This window comes from Macaca fascicularis, chromosome 4 (assembly GCF_037993035.2).
Source record: "Macaca fascicularis isolate 582-1 chromosome 4, T2T-MFA8v1.1".
Lineage (NCBI taxonomy): Eukaryota > Metazoa > Chordata > Mammalia > Primates > Cercopithecidae > Macaca > Macaca fascicularis.
This window is the reverse complement of record NC_088378.1, coordinates 88,218,059-88,235,154: the sequence shown is the minus strand read 5'-3', so window position 1 is coordinate 88,235,154 and position 17,096 is coordinate 88,218,059. Positions and strand designations below refer to the sequence as shown.

General features: G+C 41.8%; 1 protein-coding gene across 1 annotated transcript; it reads right to left on the bottom strand.

Annotated features, from left to right (window-relative positions):
• Positions 1-283: 283 nt before the first annotated feature.
• LOC135970418 (small integral membrane protein 30) lies at positions 284-459 on the bottom strand. The gene is given in 2 exon segments (XM_065543074.1): positions 284-435; positions 438-459. Coding segments are annotated over 2 exon segments (174 nt in total).
• Between the last annotated feature and the right edge of the window lie 16,637 nt (positions 460-17,096).

Genomic DNA, 17,096 nt, shown 5'->3' with positions numbered 1-17,096 from the left:
CTTTGAGAATTTTAAAACTATGAAATATTACTTATATAAATTTCAGCATCTTACTTCCTTGACCTCTTTCTAACCAGCAAATACAAATCATAGGCTGCATTTTTCTGTGCATTATTTGTTGTAAAGAAATTTTTTGTTGTTGTTCCCATTTCATGGAAACAATGAAAAATATAAAACTCTCCTATTTACTGATTCTTCCTGGAAACTTTCACCAAAGTTCAGGTTTAGCCTCAATAGCACAAAGCCTTTCCCGGTGAGGCTTGATTCAGTAGGCCCTTCAAAGTCACATCTGTCCCTTTCTCTTTCGTGTATATACCCCCAAGCAAGCAAGAATGCCTGTAACGCTGAGAACCACAGCTAACAAGAGAGCAACTGCATCACAGGCTTCTACGGCTTCACACGGGCAACACCAAAATAGTGACATGAGGACTAAGTCAGCTGTGTTGAAACTCAGGTCATGATGTTGGAATCTTGAGGGCTGAAGGTTTCAAAGAAATGGTATATATAGAATTCTGTCTGACTTGAAATTTTTCCTTCCTGGAGCTCTAGATGCTGAGACCGAGGTTCCTTGTGACACTGCCTTCCAGGAGGCAGCCATTACAGGAACCCACTTTGTACCCCCTTTTGTAATCACAACCTCCTTATCTCCCCCCATCTCCACACATGACCAGTCTGCCTTGAAAGTATCCTCACCTCCAAGTCCTTCCCCTCCAATGAACCTTGCTCCTGGGGACAGACTACTGCTACTTAAGCGCCACTAGGATTATGATACTCTCCATGCTTAAAAAAATGAGGCCGGAGTGGTGCCTCATGCCTGTAATACCAGCACTTTGGGAGGCCGAGGTGGGTGGATCACCAGAGGTCAGGAAGTCGAGACCAGCATGGCCAAAATGGCGAAACCCTGTATCTACTAAAAATACAAAAAAAAAAATTAGCTGGGTATGGTGGTGGGCTCTTGTAATCCCAGCTACTCAGGAGGCTGAGGCAAGGAGAATCACTTAAACCAGGGAGGCAGAGGTTGCAATGAGTGGGGATCACACCACTGTACTCCAGCCTGGGCAACAGAGCGAGACTCTGTCTTAAATAAATAAATAAATAAATAAATAAATAAATCATGGCTAGATACTGACAATTCCCTAAAAGCTAAAAGTTCTAGATCCTTAGTCCAATATCCAGTGCTTTCCACAGTCTGCTCCCAACCTATCTTTTTTTTTTTTTTGTAAATTATTTTATTTCTTCCATGATGATTTAGAGGGACTATCTTCAAACAAGCACAAATATTTCATAAATAATACCTGGCCAATTTCTAACCAATTGAGTAATTTGTTGCCACCTCACATCTTTCAGCAAGAAATATATTAAATTTGAATAGTAAAGACATTACACAATGAATTAGGACAGAATTAAAATTTGCTTTAAATATTTATTTGGGGAAGGGGACACCACACTTCTCTACTCAATGAAGAGAAACATTTTTACAGTCCAGAGGTCTTTTATTTTTCTTAACCCCTATTACGCCATGAATCCATAGGGAACAGCTTCCAGCAGCTCAGGCTCCTTCCCATTGGTTCTCACAAAGTGTGCTGCTCTTGGTGGAACAGGCTGGCACCTCCGTTAAACCCAGGTGCCTTTCTCTTTGGCTTCCTTCTTTTTCTGATCATTTTCCTTCACGCGTTTCAGGAAGCTATTTCAGTTCTTAGAGTGCTTAATGTGCTCAATATGCACAGTAATTCTCTTGGCAAGAATCTTGCCCTTAACTTGTGTGTTTACAGCAATGCTAACAGCATGCCGAGCAACACTGTAAACTCTTCCAGCTTTGGGAACACTTGTGGGGCATTTCTCCCAACCTGTCTTTCCAGGCTTTTCCCCGACTTCTCCCAGGTCTTGCTTTATTCCAATCTTCCTGCATAACCATTCCATGCCCTTTTGCATACCATTCCACTTGTCTGTATGTCCACCTCCCTCTGTCAAAAGTTGACTTATCACTTCAGACATAGGTCATATTCTCCTTTCCCTCAGCCTGAAGTCACTGTTTTGAGTAGGAATCTCCACTGCTTTCTTTTTTGACCACTCATTTATTTCTCTGTACTTATTCACTCGTTTTGTTATTCTACCCTTGTTTTTATGTCCTTTTCCTCAGGTAGATTATAAGCAGATTGAAGGCAGGGATTGTTGAAAGGTGTGTATTAATTTCTGTAGCTAAAGGTCCTGGACTGGCATAAAAGCTCTGAAGGTATTATTCACCAGAGCAAAGCTGGAGAGAACTCCTCCCCCAGCCTAGCAGGTCTTTGTAACTGTAGCCCTGAGGGTGTGGAAGCTTAAGCAGTTTCTCAGAAGCTGAGTGTGAGGTACTCAGCCCTTCTGGATTTCCTGAGGTAGTAAAGTATCATTGGAGTTGCCAAAAGGAGAAAGTAGAAGCCAGACTGGCACCAAGCACCGCCAGGTCAACTTTTCCTTCAGGCTCTGGTCAACAAAACACCCCAACAACTTCTTGTTTTGTTTGTTTTTGTTTTTTTAGACAGCATCTCACTTTGTCACCCAGGCTTGAGTGCAGTGGTGTGAACATGGATCATTGTAGCCTCAACCTCCTGGGCTCAAGTGATCCTCCCACCTCAGCCCCAAGAGTAGCTGGGACTATAGGTGTTCACCACCAGCCCAGTTAACTTTTGTATTTTTTGTAGAAATAAGGTTTCTCCCTGTTGCCCAGGCTGATCTCGAACTCCTAGGCTCAAGCAATCCACATACCTCAACCTCCCAAAGTGCTGGGATTACAGGCGTGAGCCACCATGCCCTCCTCACTCCAGCCACTTCCAAGGATATAATGGAGACTGCTATTACCAAGAAACATTAAGAATGATCAACAAAGGACGTACAACACATTTGTAAAATAGTTTTAACATTTCTAAATAAGTAGCTATTCTCTAATTAAGCATCAAAAAACTCTGGCCAAAAAGTCTGTGAAATAAATTGTATACTTGCTCCCATCCATGCCTCTCCCCACAAGTTTGACTTTGATCTTCCAAACATGGATCATTGTGAAGAAAACATAGCAAGGGAGCCCCTGTATTGGGATGTTTTTTGATACTTCTTAATGACTGCACTGGTCAAGTCTGGGCAGGCTATACTGCAATCTCAGTGGCTCAATAGAACAGAGGTTAATTTTTCACTCACATTACGTGTCCATTGCAGGTGGGGAGCCCTGCTGCATGTAGTCCCTTGGGGACCCAAGCTTCTGCAGGCACTATTAGCTGAACATCCTCAGTGCCTATGGGAGGCAAAGAGAACTCATACCAGCCCAGAAGTGACAAGTCACTTTCGCTCACAGCTCATTGGCCAAAAGTGGTCACATGGTTCTACCTATCTGTAAGAAGGGAAATGTACATGAACCTCTTGGTGAGAGCATTCCTGAATTTATCCAAAACAGCATTTCTCCTCTAATGGATACTGGCATCTATTGCTTCTATAAAAGGTGTAGGAAACTCAATAATGTGCTTACATTTAAGTCAACACATGGAGAGAACAGATAGTCCGAGCAAATGACTTCCATATGTTTAATTCCTGGATCAGGAAATTAAATTCTTTCGGAGCCACACTAACATCTATCGCTCTGACTTAAAACTGTCATCCAGGCTTTCTTCGATACTTCTGAGTAACGGAACGATTATGGCATAGGACTAAGTAGAACAACTTCTCTTTATTTTGAGTAAAGAATACACAGACAATAAACATTTGAATTTGGCCAAGAGAAAGATTAAAGACAACATTTTCATTGTGCTGTAGCTTCATGGAATTGTTTTTTGTGCTGGTGATTTTTATTGCCTTTGTCCTATGGAAAAGATTGGACACTGAGAAGAACCCCACAACCAGCTTCCCTCACATAAAAATGTGAAGTGACATGACAAATGAATCTATCAGGAAATTCCTCTAATTTAAGTGAAGGCAAAACTCCAGGGACTAAAGACAATAATCATCATTGCTTCTTTTTGCTGATGCTTAGTTCAAGATGTTTATTCAAGAGTTAAAGGGAAAAGAAATGCAAAATACAGGATTTTCAGGCAGTGCTTCAAAATTAAGACCTTAGGGAAAGCAATTTCAAAAGCAAAAATAGATGTTACCAGTCCCCATTCTTATTTGAGATCTTATGCCGAATTAAACAGGGTTTTGATAATCATCTGGCACAGCAGTTCTCAATCAGTGACGCATATTAGAAACAACTGTGGAGTTTTAAAGTATACATAAACTTGGGCTCAAGCACTGGGATTCAATTCACTGGATCTAACGTTCAGCACAACATCTGTCATGTTTAAAGTCTTGGATAAATATATGATTTTTTTAATGAGGAAGCACATATCTAAAGGTAAGACCTCTCTATTCCCTAAAGGAACAGGAAATCCTGCCTTCTATTCTCCAGCTGAATTTGGAATCATTAATGTAGCCTCCATTTATCCATCTGCGAAAAATGAGTCAGGCCACCAATTTCCCACCACCACAGAAAGAGTCACTATCAGAGCTGAAATGCCATCAAGGATTTTCTTTCTTTTCTTTTCTGTCTTTTTTTTTTTAATCTATTTATTTATTTATTTATGAAACAGGGTCTCACTCTGTAGCCCAGGCTGGAGTGCAGTAGTGTAATCACAGCTCGCCCCAACCTCCGCCTCCCTCCTCAGCCTCCTGGGTAGCTGGGACTACAGGCACAAGCCACCATTCTTGTATAACTTTTGTACCTTTTTTTGTAGAGATGGGATTTCACCGTGTTGCTCAGACTGGTCTCGAACTCCTGGGCTCAAGTGATCCAGCTGCCTTGGCCTCCCAAAGTGGGATTTTCTTAACCAGTAATTGGTCCCCATTATTTGCAGCCAAGTATTATAATTATAATCATTAAATCCTGCTTATCAAAGTTACTTTTAGAACTATTTATGGTCATTCTCTGGCTATGAACAGACTGTCAGTGTGTTCCTGGACCAAACTGAGGGTCGGGCTGCTATTTTTCGCAGCCCAATAACGAGATGCAGATGAACTGGGGAAGAAGAGAGTTTTTATTTCTGTAACCCATTACAGGGAGAAGGCCTGGAAATTATCGTCAGACCAACTCAAAATTACAAAGTTTTCCAGAACTGATATACCTTCTAAGCTGTATGTCTACATGCAAGTATGCATTCATCTAAAGACATATGTGATTAACTTCTTTTAATCTGTAACTAAGGTCTGAGTCCTGAAGAGCTTTCTCTGGAGCCTCAGTAAATTTACTTAATCTAAATGGGTCCAGGTGCTGCGGTGATTACCCTTATCTTGCCTCCTGCTAAATCACAGAGGTTTGGGGAGTTCCTTCAGACCCCCAATAAACTTGTTTGTGGAGGCCTGGGGAGTTTCTTCAGACCCACAATAAAACTTGTTTACCCCTAAATGGGTCCTAGTAAGAATTCCCTCATTATTTTGTCATGCTTTAAGGCCCGGGAATGGCTTAGGCAAAACTCTTGATGGGCTTTTGTTACATCCCAGCCTTTGTATGAGGGCACTGGCTTTTACTATTTAACTTAACCACTCAGTCAGTGCTGAGACAGCTGTTAGTGAGGCCTCGCCTGCCACAAGTGTGAGGCGGTAGAACAGTGGCATTTCCTTTCTCTTTGTAGTTGGGATAAAAGCTATGTGAAAATCCTATGTAAGTACCTCTGCCTGCCCTCACACATTCAAGCCACACCAGCTGGCTTTTTCTCACTCAGCATGTCAAGTGACCTCTAGATGGGTTGGGCCTAAACAGACAGGAACATGGCCCTGGCATGGAGCAGAAACTGGGGTGGGGAACCAGCTGGGGCCTGGGAGCAGGCCAATCTGGCCAGAAGAACATGTCCTCTACTCAGGGAAGGCTCCTCGGCATTAGGAAAGCCCACCATGGAGTAACAATGAATGGGGTAACATGGTCACCAAGAATTCAGAGGCAGTTGAAATCTGGAAATCCACTAACAGCTGGACTTTCTTCATCTGGAAAGGCATTGAATTAGGCCCTATGTTTGCTTCTGAGTCTTCTTGAGACTAAGTAAAAGGGCAAAAAGCTGATTTGCACAAGATTCATTTTCTGCTCTAATAAGCATAGAAAAATTACGTTAGATAAATGTTTAATAAGACTGAAAGTCAAGGAAGAATACGTCACAGGAGACTTTGATTAAGGAACATATAAGTAGCTTAATTGGCTTTCTTTACTGATTTTTAAAAAATAAAAACAGGGGCCGGGTGCAGTGACTCACGCCTGTAATCCCAGCACTTTGGGAGGCCTAGGTGGATGGGTCAAGAGATCGAGACCATCCTGGCCAAAATGGTGAAACCCCGTCTCCACTAAAAATACAAAAATTAGCTGGGCATGGTGGCATAGGCCTGTAGTCCCAGCTACCTGGGTGGCTGAGCCAGAAGAATCACTTGGACCCAGGAGGCAGAAGTTGCAGTGAGCCGAGATCATGCCACTGCACTCCAGCCTGGCGACAGAGAGAGACTCTGTCCCAAAAAAATAATAACAGAGGTAATTATTTTACTAACCTCCTTACAAAGATTGACAGCAAAACTTTCCTTAGAGTGGCAGACCAGTCCCTTTGTCACCTGGGCCTCACATCTTGATTTAGCCATAACTCCCACAGTTCCCAGCCCACAGCACTGAACCCCTGTGCAGAGTCCTAGACTACTTCCTCCCTCACTCCAGCACGTACCATGCCTCTGAGCTGTTCCATCTCACTGGAATGTCCTTGGTTCTCCTTTTCAACTTTATGAAACCATGTAAACAGGTCAAAGCCCAGCGTAGACATTTCCACTTCCATAAAGTGGTCCCTGTCCCAACCTCCTACTGCAGGCAGAGCTGATTCCCCCGTCCCTGCACTTTACGCCTGTACACCTCAGGGCATTCTGATGGGCAGCCAAGATTGAGAATCATTGTCTTAGAACTAACATCTATCAAGCCGGGGATGGTGGCTCACACCTATAATCCCAGCACTTTGGGAGCCCAGGGTGGGTGGATCGCCTCGAGTTCAGGAGCTCAAGACCAGCTTGGACAACGTGGCAAAACACCATCTCTACCAAAAATACAATTAGCCAGGCGTGGTAGGTCTCAGCTATTCAGAAGGCTGAAGTGGGAGGACTGCCTGAGCCTAGGAGGTTGAGGTTGCAGTGAGCTGAGATTGTACCACTGCACTCTAGCCTGGGTGACAGAGTGAGACCCTATCTTAAAAATAAAAAATAAAAAAAAAATTAAAAACCTAGTATCTATCAAATACTTATTTGAAACAACATGAGCAGTATGATCACTCTGATCTGTACATTTATCCTTCTCTATGTATATAAGCATTAAAATGTCTGATTATGGGCCAGGTGCAGTGGCTTACGCCTGCAATCCCAGTACTTTGGGAGGCCAAGGCAGCTAGATCACATGAGGCCAGGAGTTCCAGTCCAGCCTAGCCAAGTTGGCAAAACCCTGTCTCTACTAAAAGTACAAAAAATTTTCAGGGCATGGTGGCACGTGCCTATTGTCCCACTACTCGGGAGGCTGAGGCAGGAGAAATGCTTGAACCCAGAGGACTGAGGTTGCAGTGAGCCGAGATCACACCACTGCACTCCAGCCTGGGCAACAGAGCGCTCTGTTGTCAAAAAAAAAAAAAAAAAAAAGCCTAATTATGATTATTGTTTCTGAGTGATGGCATTATGGGTCATTTTTTATACTGAATTTTATACTTTTCCATATTACCAGAATTTTTTAATGAGAATGTTTTGATGAAATGAATGGTCATTTTAAAAGAAGCCTTCTCTGTCTTATCCAAAAATGTCTACCCATCCCACCCCACTACTCTCTATTTTTATGTGCTATTGGGTTTTTTATATAGCCCTTGCCACAATTTTTAGTTATATATTTATCTATTCATTTGTTTCCTTGTTTATTTTCTGTCTTTGCCTCTTGACTATAAACTCATGAAGGGGAGGACTATATTATTTTATTCACTAATATATATCCAATACCTACCACAGTGCCTGGTACAGAGCAGACGCTCAAAAATATTTGTTGCTTAATGAATAGGTGGACAAAATAATATGTGGTGTAATAGAAGGAAGTTCAACAAGCATTGGGAAAAAAGGAGAGAATGAATAATTCTGTTAGAAGAAATCCAAGAAGGTATCACAAAGAAGGAGACACGTTAACTGAGTCTTGAACAATTAATAGGATTTCCCCATGCAGTGAAGAGGGAGAGCTTTGTAGGCAATGGGAACACCCAGTCCAGAGGTGCAGGAGATATGAAGGCAAACACATGTTTATGAGACAAAAGTTGGGTGTGGCCAGAAGGTAGACAGAGTGATATATGAACATGAGGCTGCAGAGATAGGTTGGAGCCAATTGTGTAGAGCCTTGTGATTTGGCAAATAAATGGATCAGTAATGTTCATAAAGGGACTCAATACAGCAGAGTAAGGAATGCAGAAATCAGATTAAAAGGATTTTTATTACCTTTTTATTTTGAAGTAATTTTAGGCTTGCAGAAAAGCAGCAAAAATAGAGAGATCAAATATACCCTTCACTCATTTTCCCTAATGATAATATCTTGCATAACCAAAGTACAATTATCAAAACCAAGAGATATACTGGTACAATACTATTAACTAAAATATAGATTTTAGGAAGGGCGCAGTGGCTCACGCCTGTAATCCCAGCACTTTGGGAGGCCAAGGCAGGCAGATCACTTGAGGTCAGGAGTTTGAGACCAGCCCGGCCCACATGGTGAAACACCGTCTCTACTAAAAATACAAAAAATTAGCTGGGCTTGGTGGCACGCACCTGTAATTCCACCTGCTTGGGAGGTTAAGGTGGGAGAATCGCTTGAACCCGAGAGGTGGAGGTTGCAGTGAGCCGAGATCGGGTCACCACACTGTAACCTGGGTGACAGAATGAGACCCTGTCTTGAAAAATAAGTAAATAAAAATAAATTAAAAATATAGATTTTATGTAAATTTCATCAGTTTGCCACTAATATTATTTTTCTCTTCTGGGATGCAATCCAAGAACTTCACTTTGCATTACTTGTCATGTCTCCTTAGTCCCCTCTCATCTGTGATAGCAACTCATCTTTCCCTGTCTTTAATGAAACTTGACATTTTTTAAGAGTACTGGCCAGTTATTTTGTAGATTTTTCCTCCATTTGTTTGTCTGATACTTTTTCATGATTAGATGGAGTGCATGCATTTTCAGCCCTTCTCAGAGCATGGTTCTGGGGGGGTCTTATGATGTTGGTACCCAACCTTATTGCTGGCGATGTTAACCTTAGTCGCTGTGTCAGCCAGCTTTCTCCACGGTAAAGTTGTAATTTTTCTCTTTGTAATGAATATGTATCTTAGAGTAGATGCTTTTTTTTTTTTTTTTTTTTTTTGAGACAGGGTCTCACTTTGTCACCCAGGCTGGAGTACAGTGGCACAATCTCAGCTCACTGCAACCTCAACCTCTAGGGGTCAAGTAATCCTCCTGCCTCAGCCCCCACAAGTAGCTGGACTACAGGGGCCTGCCACCACGCCCAGTTAATGTTTCTGTACTTTTTATAGAGACAAGGTTTCGCCATGTTACCCAGGCTGATCTCAAACTCCTGAGCTCAAGTGATCTGCCCACCTCAGCCTTTCAAAGTGCTATGATTACAGGCGTAAGCCAGTGTACCCAGCCTTAAGAATAAATGTGATTATATATACTTAAGGCATACAACATAATGTTATGGGATACATATAGATAGTAAAATGGTTATTATGTAAATGCATATAAATATTTTTATGTTCACTAATATGAAACAATAAATACAGCAAACCAAATGAAGATAATGTTAATGGCATTTCAAACATCTTAAATTAGTAATAACAGGTTACTATATAATTAATTCCATTTTCCATCCTTTGCTTGCTAAATGTTTTTCAGGATTTCCCTTTCCTGAATATTCATTAGATGCTTTAGTGTATGCCTTGCTTTATTGCAGATGGCAACCAAACACAAAGAGGTTTTCTGGGTTTTTTAAATTTTGCTTTGTTGGAGATTTTTTTTGTATATCTATATCTAGTCCCCTAGCCAACTGTTTTTAAACCTTTTATGTCCTAGCACAGAGAAAAAAAAATAGGATGAACTAGAAGGTGTTTGTGGATATCCATATGGGGCTTGATTTAAAAAAAAAATACAGTTATGAGAAAAATACAAGGTATCAAATTTGAATGAAACTCAAATAAAATATTTTCAGATATTTCAATTTGAAATTTGAGCTTACGTCTTTAACCTAAATGTTTTTCCTTTCCTTGCATTGACAAATGTATTATTGAAATTCCTATAATAATCAGAAGGAATTTTGGAATTTAGCTTTAGCTTATCAAATATTTCTTGCCAAGTGCACAAGTATTACAGCTGCCACCCCACAGGTAGTTGGATGTCACTAAAAGGGCACATCAGGAGCAAATGAACAGAAGGATCCCATAAACATGAAGACAAATGTGCCCAGTCAGCTGGACCCATCCTGCCCAGCATCACTCCCAGCCTCACCCACTGACTCTTCCAGAAGCTCCATGGACCACTTGTCCACAAGGGGCAGCAGTGAGCTCTGCAGCAGACTGAAGAAATCCATAGCTGGCAGTGAGGGAGAGCTTCCCTTTGGCCAAGCTCAGCTTCACAGTGCTGTGGCCAGCACTTGTATCTTCAGCTTTAGGAATCACAGAGCCTACCCCAGAGCCCTCAGAGCCCACCCTGCCCATGTAAACAGTGAATGCATCTCTGATGTTATCACTGTCTTCCATATCAGAGTGTTTCGCACAGAAACGCAGTCACTAGAATAACTGTGGTGGTAACCATAATTTAATTTAGATAGTAAATTATCTCCCTAAAACCCAAGGTTAAGACTTTAGTTCCTCCAACCATGATTTCAACCCAAGCACCTGCCAGCAACTCTTTATACACACAGCCTGTCCCACTTCCTCCATCTTCACAAAGATGCGGTACATTCCTAGGTTAAGCCCGGGTTTTCTTTCTTCCTCTTCCTTTATCCCTCTGAAGCCATCTTGGGCAAACCACTACTTCTGCCCTGCCTCCCAGTTCATCTCCATTTCCTAGGCCTATCCCTAATCCTGGCCTTGTCCAGTTATCCTCAACATGTGTTGCAATTGGGAAAAAGGTATACAGAAGTAAACTTGCACGTACTGAAATTCTACTTGCTGTCAACTTAACTAAGAATCAATTACTGTTCACAGACAATTTACAGCTAAATAAGTGACTATAATTCAAACACACTTTCTAATCAATAGCATTTGGAGAAAATTGATACAGTTTTAGTGCTTTTACTTTACTATTCTACTTTCTGCTAACATCCCATTAAAGGAAATGGTTTTTAAACAATAGAACGTCTTTGTTGAACACTCTCTTACAAATTATCAATAATGTGCCAAGCTTCTGGCTGCTTCTTCAGAGACTCCTCTCCTGACCCTCCTTCCCTCCTTCTTTTTCCTAAAGCCTCAGCTTTCAAGTCCTAGAGATGAGCGAGCCCTGGAAGTCACGTTCAATAGAAAAGTATATGCTTTGCAGAGCATATGCTTTTCTGGAGTTCGGAAGGGAAATTCATTTTTAAAATCCAATAGTTACTTTCTTTTTCTGTCTCTCATCTTGAAATTTAATGCAATATTTAACTTCTCTCTTTGTTCTGAGGCAACTCAGATTCAGCTTTAGTTCCTTGTGAAAACAGCGTTTAAAATTTGCAATTCCTCATGCTACCCAGTTTTGAATAGAAGAATATGGATATCCTAGTCAACTTTCAGAACACAGAAATCTCTTCATGTTTCTCCTCCTGAGGGATAGGATAGCTTTGAGATATGAATTAAGTTTCAAGGGAAATATCTGAAGAAGGCATTGAGCAAAGGAAGAAGAGCTCTAAGGGTGAAGCTGAAGCCCAAGTTTCCAGACAAAACATTAGTAGACAGTTCACAGACCAAATATCAGATCTTTTAATAGAATGGCTTTTCAACCTTGACAAATCTCCAGAAGAGTTTTCCGTTAGTGTCCGGGGGGAAATAGGTTCTTTGCAGATAAAATAAAAACGTCATAGATTTGGAAAGAAGTTGGAATTAGAAAGAAGCAGCACAGAAATGGAGATGCCCACTTTTCCTGTACATATTCTTTGTTCCTATACAACCAAAGCTTTGTACTTCTGTTTATCCAATTGTCAAATGAAGATGGTGCTACATGTTCCAACTTTCAGTCTGGAATGGGCTAAGTGAAAATCATTGACACATTAGACATGGGAAATTCTAAGAAAGTAGAAGAGCTGCATTAATGTCAGGCAGTTTGATGTTGTTTAACTTTTTGTCAAGTCAGTCAGTCTCTCTGGTCTTGTTGATGTTTGTGGTCCTAGCCAATTTCCTCACGTCAGTTTCATGGTCATTTGCATGTGCATTCTTTGGTTTTACCTTCCTGTCCTTTGCCAGATTCTGGACCTCCCTTCTACTTTTTCCATACAAGATAAAAACAAACAAAACAGTATTTGGACCAATATTTTATCCAGGATCCCCCACCCCAAGCAGTATAAGGATAATAAAGACATCAACATTTGGAATCTTAGATATCAAGATTCTCACCAATTTAGGCCATTATTTTTCAAAATGCAACAATGGTCAAATTACTATGATGAGATTATAGATAGAGCTGCCATGTAAGGTTGCACAGTTTGTGTAATGCACAAAGGTGCCCAGCCAAGAAGTGAGGGCTAACAGCTATCCAGACCCCACTCCACCTCTGCCTGAGGGAAAAGATGTTTTTCTGCACCCATTTATGCAAGGTGCTGTGCCTGCCCAGAGAGGGCATACTTTTCCAATTTGTACCATAGTTGCATACAGCCTAGAGATCTTGATTATTTAGATTCGTACAGAAGGGAAGAGGGATCGGCATGAGTGGGTGGAAATGAGTAGGGTAATGGCCTATTCTTTCTGCTTGACTCCAGCTCTGCCACCTCTGAGGTTACTGACTCTCCAGCAGCCTTTCCCGCCTCTCTCTCTTCCCATCACACATTTTTCCTCCCCACACTTTCTGTGCAGCTTCATTCTTCTTTCTCCTCCCTTTCCAGGTATCTCTCTTTCCCTCTCATCATTTTCTGCCCTTTCCTCTCAGTCCCAGGAGACGGACCAAAGGCCAAGTGCCATCACTGTTACATTGATCTCCTCCTTGAGTCCTAGTCACCAATAATATCCCTGTAATCACTTTGGAGTTTCTTCTCATAGTCAAATCTTGACATAATTACAAAGTAGTAGAAGTCTTGCATCTTTGCTTTATCCTTTTCAATATCCTGCCAGGCACCTCCCTTTCCCAGCCAACAAGGGTCCAGAACTCCCAGTGCAGACAGAACCAATGGTCTGTTAAACTTGTGTAATAGTTCATTAAACTATTAATGGCCAACCGCATTGCATCTCCTGGGAGTGTTGTCATTTAAAAATCAGGTGCTTGGGATACCATCTTGTAGCCATAAGGAAGGAATCTCACAGGGGAGAATTCGGAGCAGCTTTCTAGCTGAGGTGAACAATGGACAATTTTTTTGATAGAAGCACCCCCTCAAACATGTGCTCACTCTGCCTTAGGATTTCATTCAAGTATTTCCACAGATGGTCTTGAGACAAAATCGCCAGCCTCCACACCTGCATCTCTTCCTCCTTGCTGCTTGTGTAGCTGAGATTATAATCTTTTCTCTAGAGAGCTCACATCGGAGTTTTCAAATTGACTGTCCTGAAAGCCATGACGACCATTTTCTCAGCCAGACTCATCCAGAAGCTTGGAAGTCCAGCAACTACCCTTCCTTTAATGTTAACAGAGCTCCTCAAACTCCTCTATTTAAGTACTCCTAATGCAAGAGTGAAACTGGAGGTTTGGGAGGGCTCAGAAGAGCAGGATCTGAAAGGCCCCACCCTCAGCATGAAATTTCTTTTTAAGTCACTGTTTTTCTTCTTATTTTTGGCAATTTTGCATTCTACTCTATAATATATCCATTTTTGTTTTGAAGTAAAAATAACATTTCCCCAAGTCTTCAAGCAAAATTGATCCTGCAGAAAGGTGCTTGTTTATTCTGTGGCTTCAGGAACCCTCAGGCCCTCCAGCTTGAGAAACTAGAAGCCTAGTTAAAATCCATATTTCTCTGCATGTTATACAAGGACCTTCTTGACAGGTACATATTTATCTCTACAGTTCCAGTCCTCCAACCAGCTTCCTGCAGGGCAATCACACTGAACTCCTTGAAATTCTGTGACCATCTTAGTGTTTCTTATCTCAGAATAATTGCTTATGTTGTTTCCTCAAACTAGAATGTACTCTCCCCCATCTCTCTGCTTATCTTCTAGACCCAACTCGAGGATCGTGTTGCCCTGTGAAGCTCTCTATGACAAGCCCCAACAGGCTGAATAAGCCATCCCTCCCTTTATGCCACCAAAGTTCATTCTTCTCCCATAGTGTACATCACTCTTGATTATAATTTGTTGCTTATGCTACCCTTCTACACTAGACTGTGAATTGCTTCAGGGCAGGGTCTGTGTCTTATTCATCTTGGCCATCACTGGATCAGCACCCAGCCTGGCACATGGTAAGACAGGAGGTAAGTATGGCTGGCCGGGCGCGGTGGCTCAAGCCTGTAATCCCAGCACTTTGGGAGGCCGAGACGGGCGGATCACGAGGTCAGGAGATTGAGACCACCCTGGCTAACACGGTGAAACCCCGTCTCTACTAAAAAATACAAAAAACTAGCCGGGCGAGGTGGCGGGCGCCTGTAGCCCCAGCTACTCGGGAGGCTGAGGCAGGAGAATGGCGTGAACCCGGGAAGCGGGGCTTGCAGTGAGCTGAGATCGCGCCACTGCGCTCCAGCCTGGACAACAGAGGGAGACTCCGTCTCAAAAAAAAAAAAAAGTATGGCTATGACATTTCATCCTAGCGCTCACCAGGGTTGACCTGGCTGAGCTAAATGGACACAGGGATGTCCCTTTCCTCTCTCTTTACTCCTCGAGTGTCTCTTCCATTCTTTCTGTCAAATAGGATGCTCCCAGATGAACAAGGACATTCTAGCCAAGAAGTTTCAGAAGCTTTCCATCATTGATGAGCCCTCCAAACAAGCTCTCCAGACCCGACACTTAGTAGGTTCTCAGTCAATATCTTCTAAATATTTGAATGAACCAGTGATCACCGCCATTGTTTCTCTGATTAAGCAGTTTTATATTTTTTCAATCTTATCTTCCAGAGATTCCTGATGTCTAAATCCCAGTGATCTAACAAAACATCAACATTTACTATACATTCAATGAAAGTATAATAAATAAATGAAGAAATGGACTAATGTCTTCATGTGTCCTTTCACGTTTCTTGAAAAGTACATGTACAAACGGGCACAGAGGCTCATGCCTATCATCCCAACACTTTGGGAGGCTGAGGTGAGGGATCACTTGAAGCCAGGAGTTAGAGACCAGCCTGGCCAACAGGACAAAACACCTGTCTGTACTGAAAACAAAAACAAAAACAAAAAAAACAGGCACTGTGGCTCACACCTGTAATCCCAGCACTTTGTGAGGCCGAGGCAGGCAGATCACTTGAGGTCAGGAGTTCGAGACCAGCCTGGCCAACATGGTGAAACCCCATCTCTACTGAAAATACAAAAATTAGCCGGGCATAGTGGCATGTGCCTGTAGTCCCAGGTACTCGAGAGGCTGAGACAGGAGAATCACTTGAACCTGGGAGGCAGAGGTTGCAGTAAGCCAAGATCGTACCACTGCCAGCCTGTGCAACAGAGCCTCTGTTTAAAAAAAAAAAAAAAAAAAAAAAAAAAAGGACATGTACTTCCTATTTTAACTTATTTACCCTAACACCTGATATGTTTACCAGCCTACTAAGGAACAAGGAACTGGCTTGCCACTCAGAAATAAAATTTTGACAAATGGGTGATGATCAAAATTTCTTTCTCAAAACCTTACCAGTTACCAGTGTGATCATCTTTTTTAAATTACAGGCTCCATTAGAAGTAGAACTTTTTTGATTAACTGTGATCTCCACCATGGCTAATATACTTTAATATTTATAATACCATTGTCCTCAAGGTAAGGACTACCTCTCAGTATAAATGCTCAACGGATGTGGCGCTGAAGCATGGCACTACTCTTAAGCATTTTTGTTTGCTTGTTTGTTTGAGACTGAGTCTCACTCTCTATCGCCCGGGCTGGAGTGCAGTGGCACAATGTCAGCTCACTGCAATCTCCGCCTCCCAGGGTCAAGCGATTCTCCTGCCTCAGCCTCCTGAGTAGCTGGGATTACAGGCGCCCACCACCATGCCTGGCAATTTTTGTATTAGTAGAGACAGGGTTTCACCATGTTGGCCAGGCTGGTCTCAAACTCAACCCCAAGTCATCTGCCCGCCTCGGCCTCCCAAAGTGCTGGGATTACAGGTGTGAGCCACCATGCCCGGCCATCTTAAACATTTTAAAAAACAAAGTGAATATGCCAGGCATCCCACCTAGACCACAGTGAGTGCTAAATGAATGTTTTGATCATCATTTGTTCATTCTTAGCCAGATCTGAATGTGAAAAACAAAATCTGATGCCTCCGGAATTTCAGAGCAATGCCCAGTTTTAATTGGGTGCAATGATGCCCTTTCCTTGGCCACTATTCAGTTATAGCCTTGCTGCCAGGGACAAACAAGATGAGCGTTTTTTAGTCAGGCACAAAGCAAGTAAATAGAAACTTCAGTCTGGGATTGATTTTGTCTTTCCCAAACCCTGGAGGAGGGTTCTCCATTTTTCTTTTGTTCGTTTGTTTTTTATTGTACCCTTCTAACAGTAAAAAGTTTCTGATCAAACGTTCCTGATATATGGATAATTATTTATTTATAAATTGTATACATGTATTACTATACTAATGTATCTGTGCTTTTATAAAATCCATCAAAATGGAAATTTAAAGTTATATAAAAATGAATATAATATATAAAATTATATAAAATGAATATAAATAGAAGTTCTCATATTTTCTTCTCTTGCCCTAACAAATGTCTTGTAAGTAGCCCACTGGCTGAAAGGACTCACATGCTACTAGAAGGTGTGGTAAC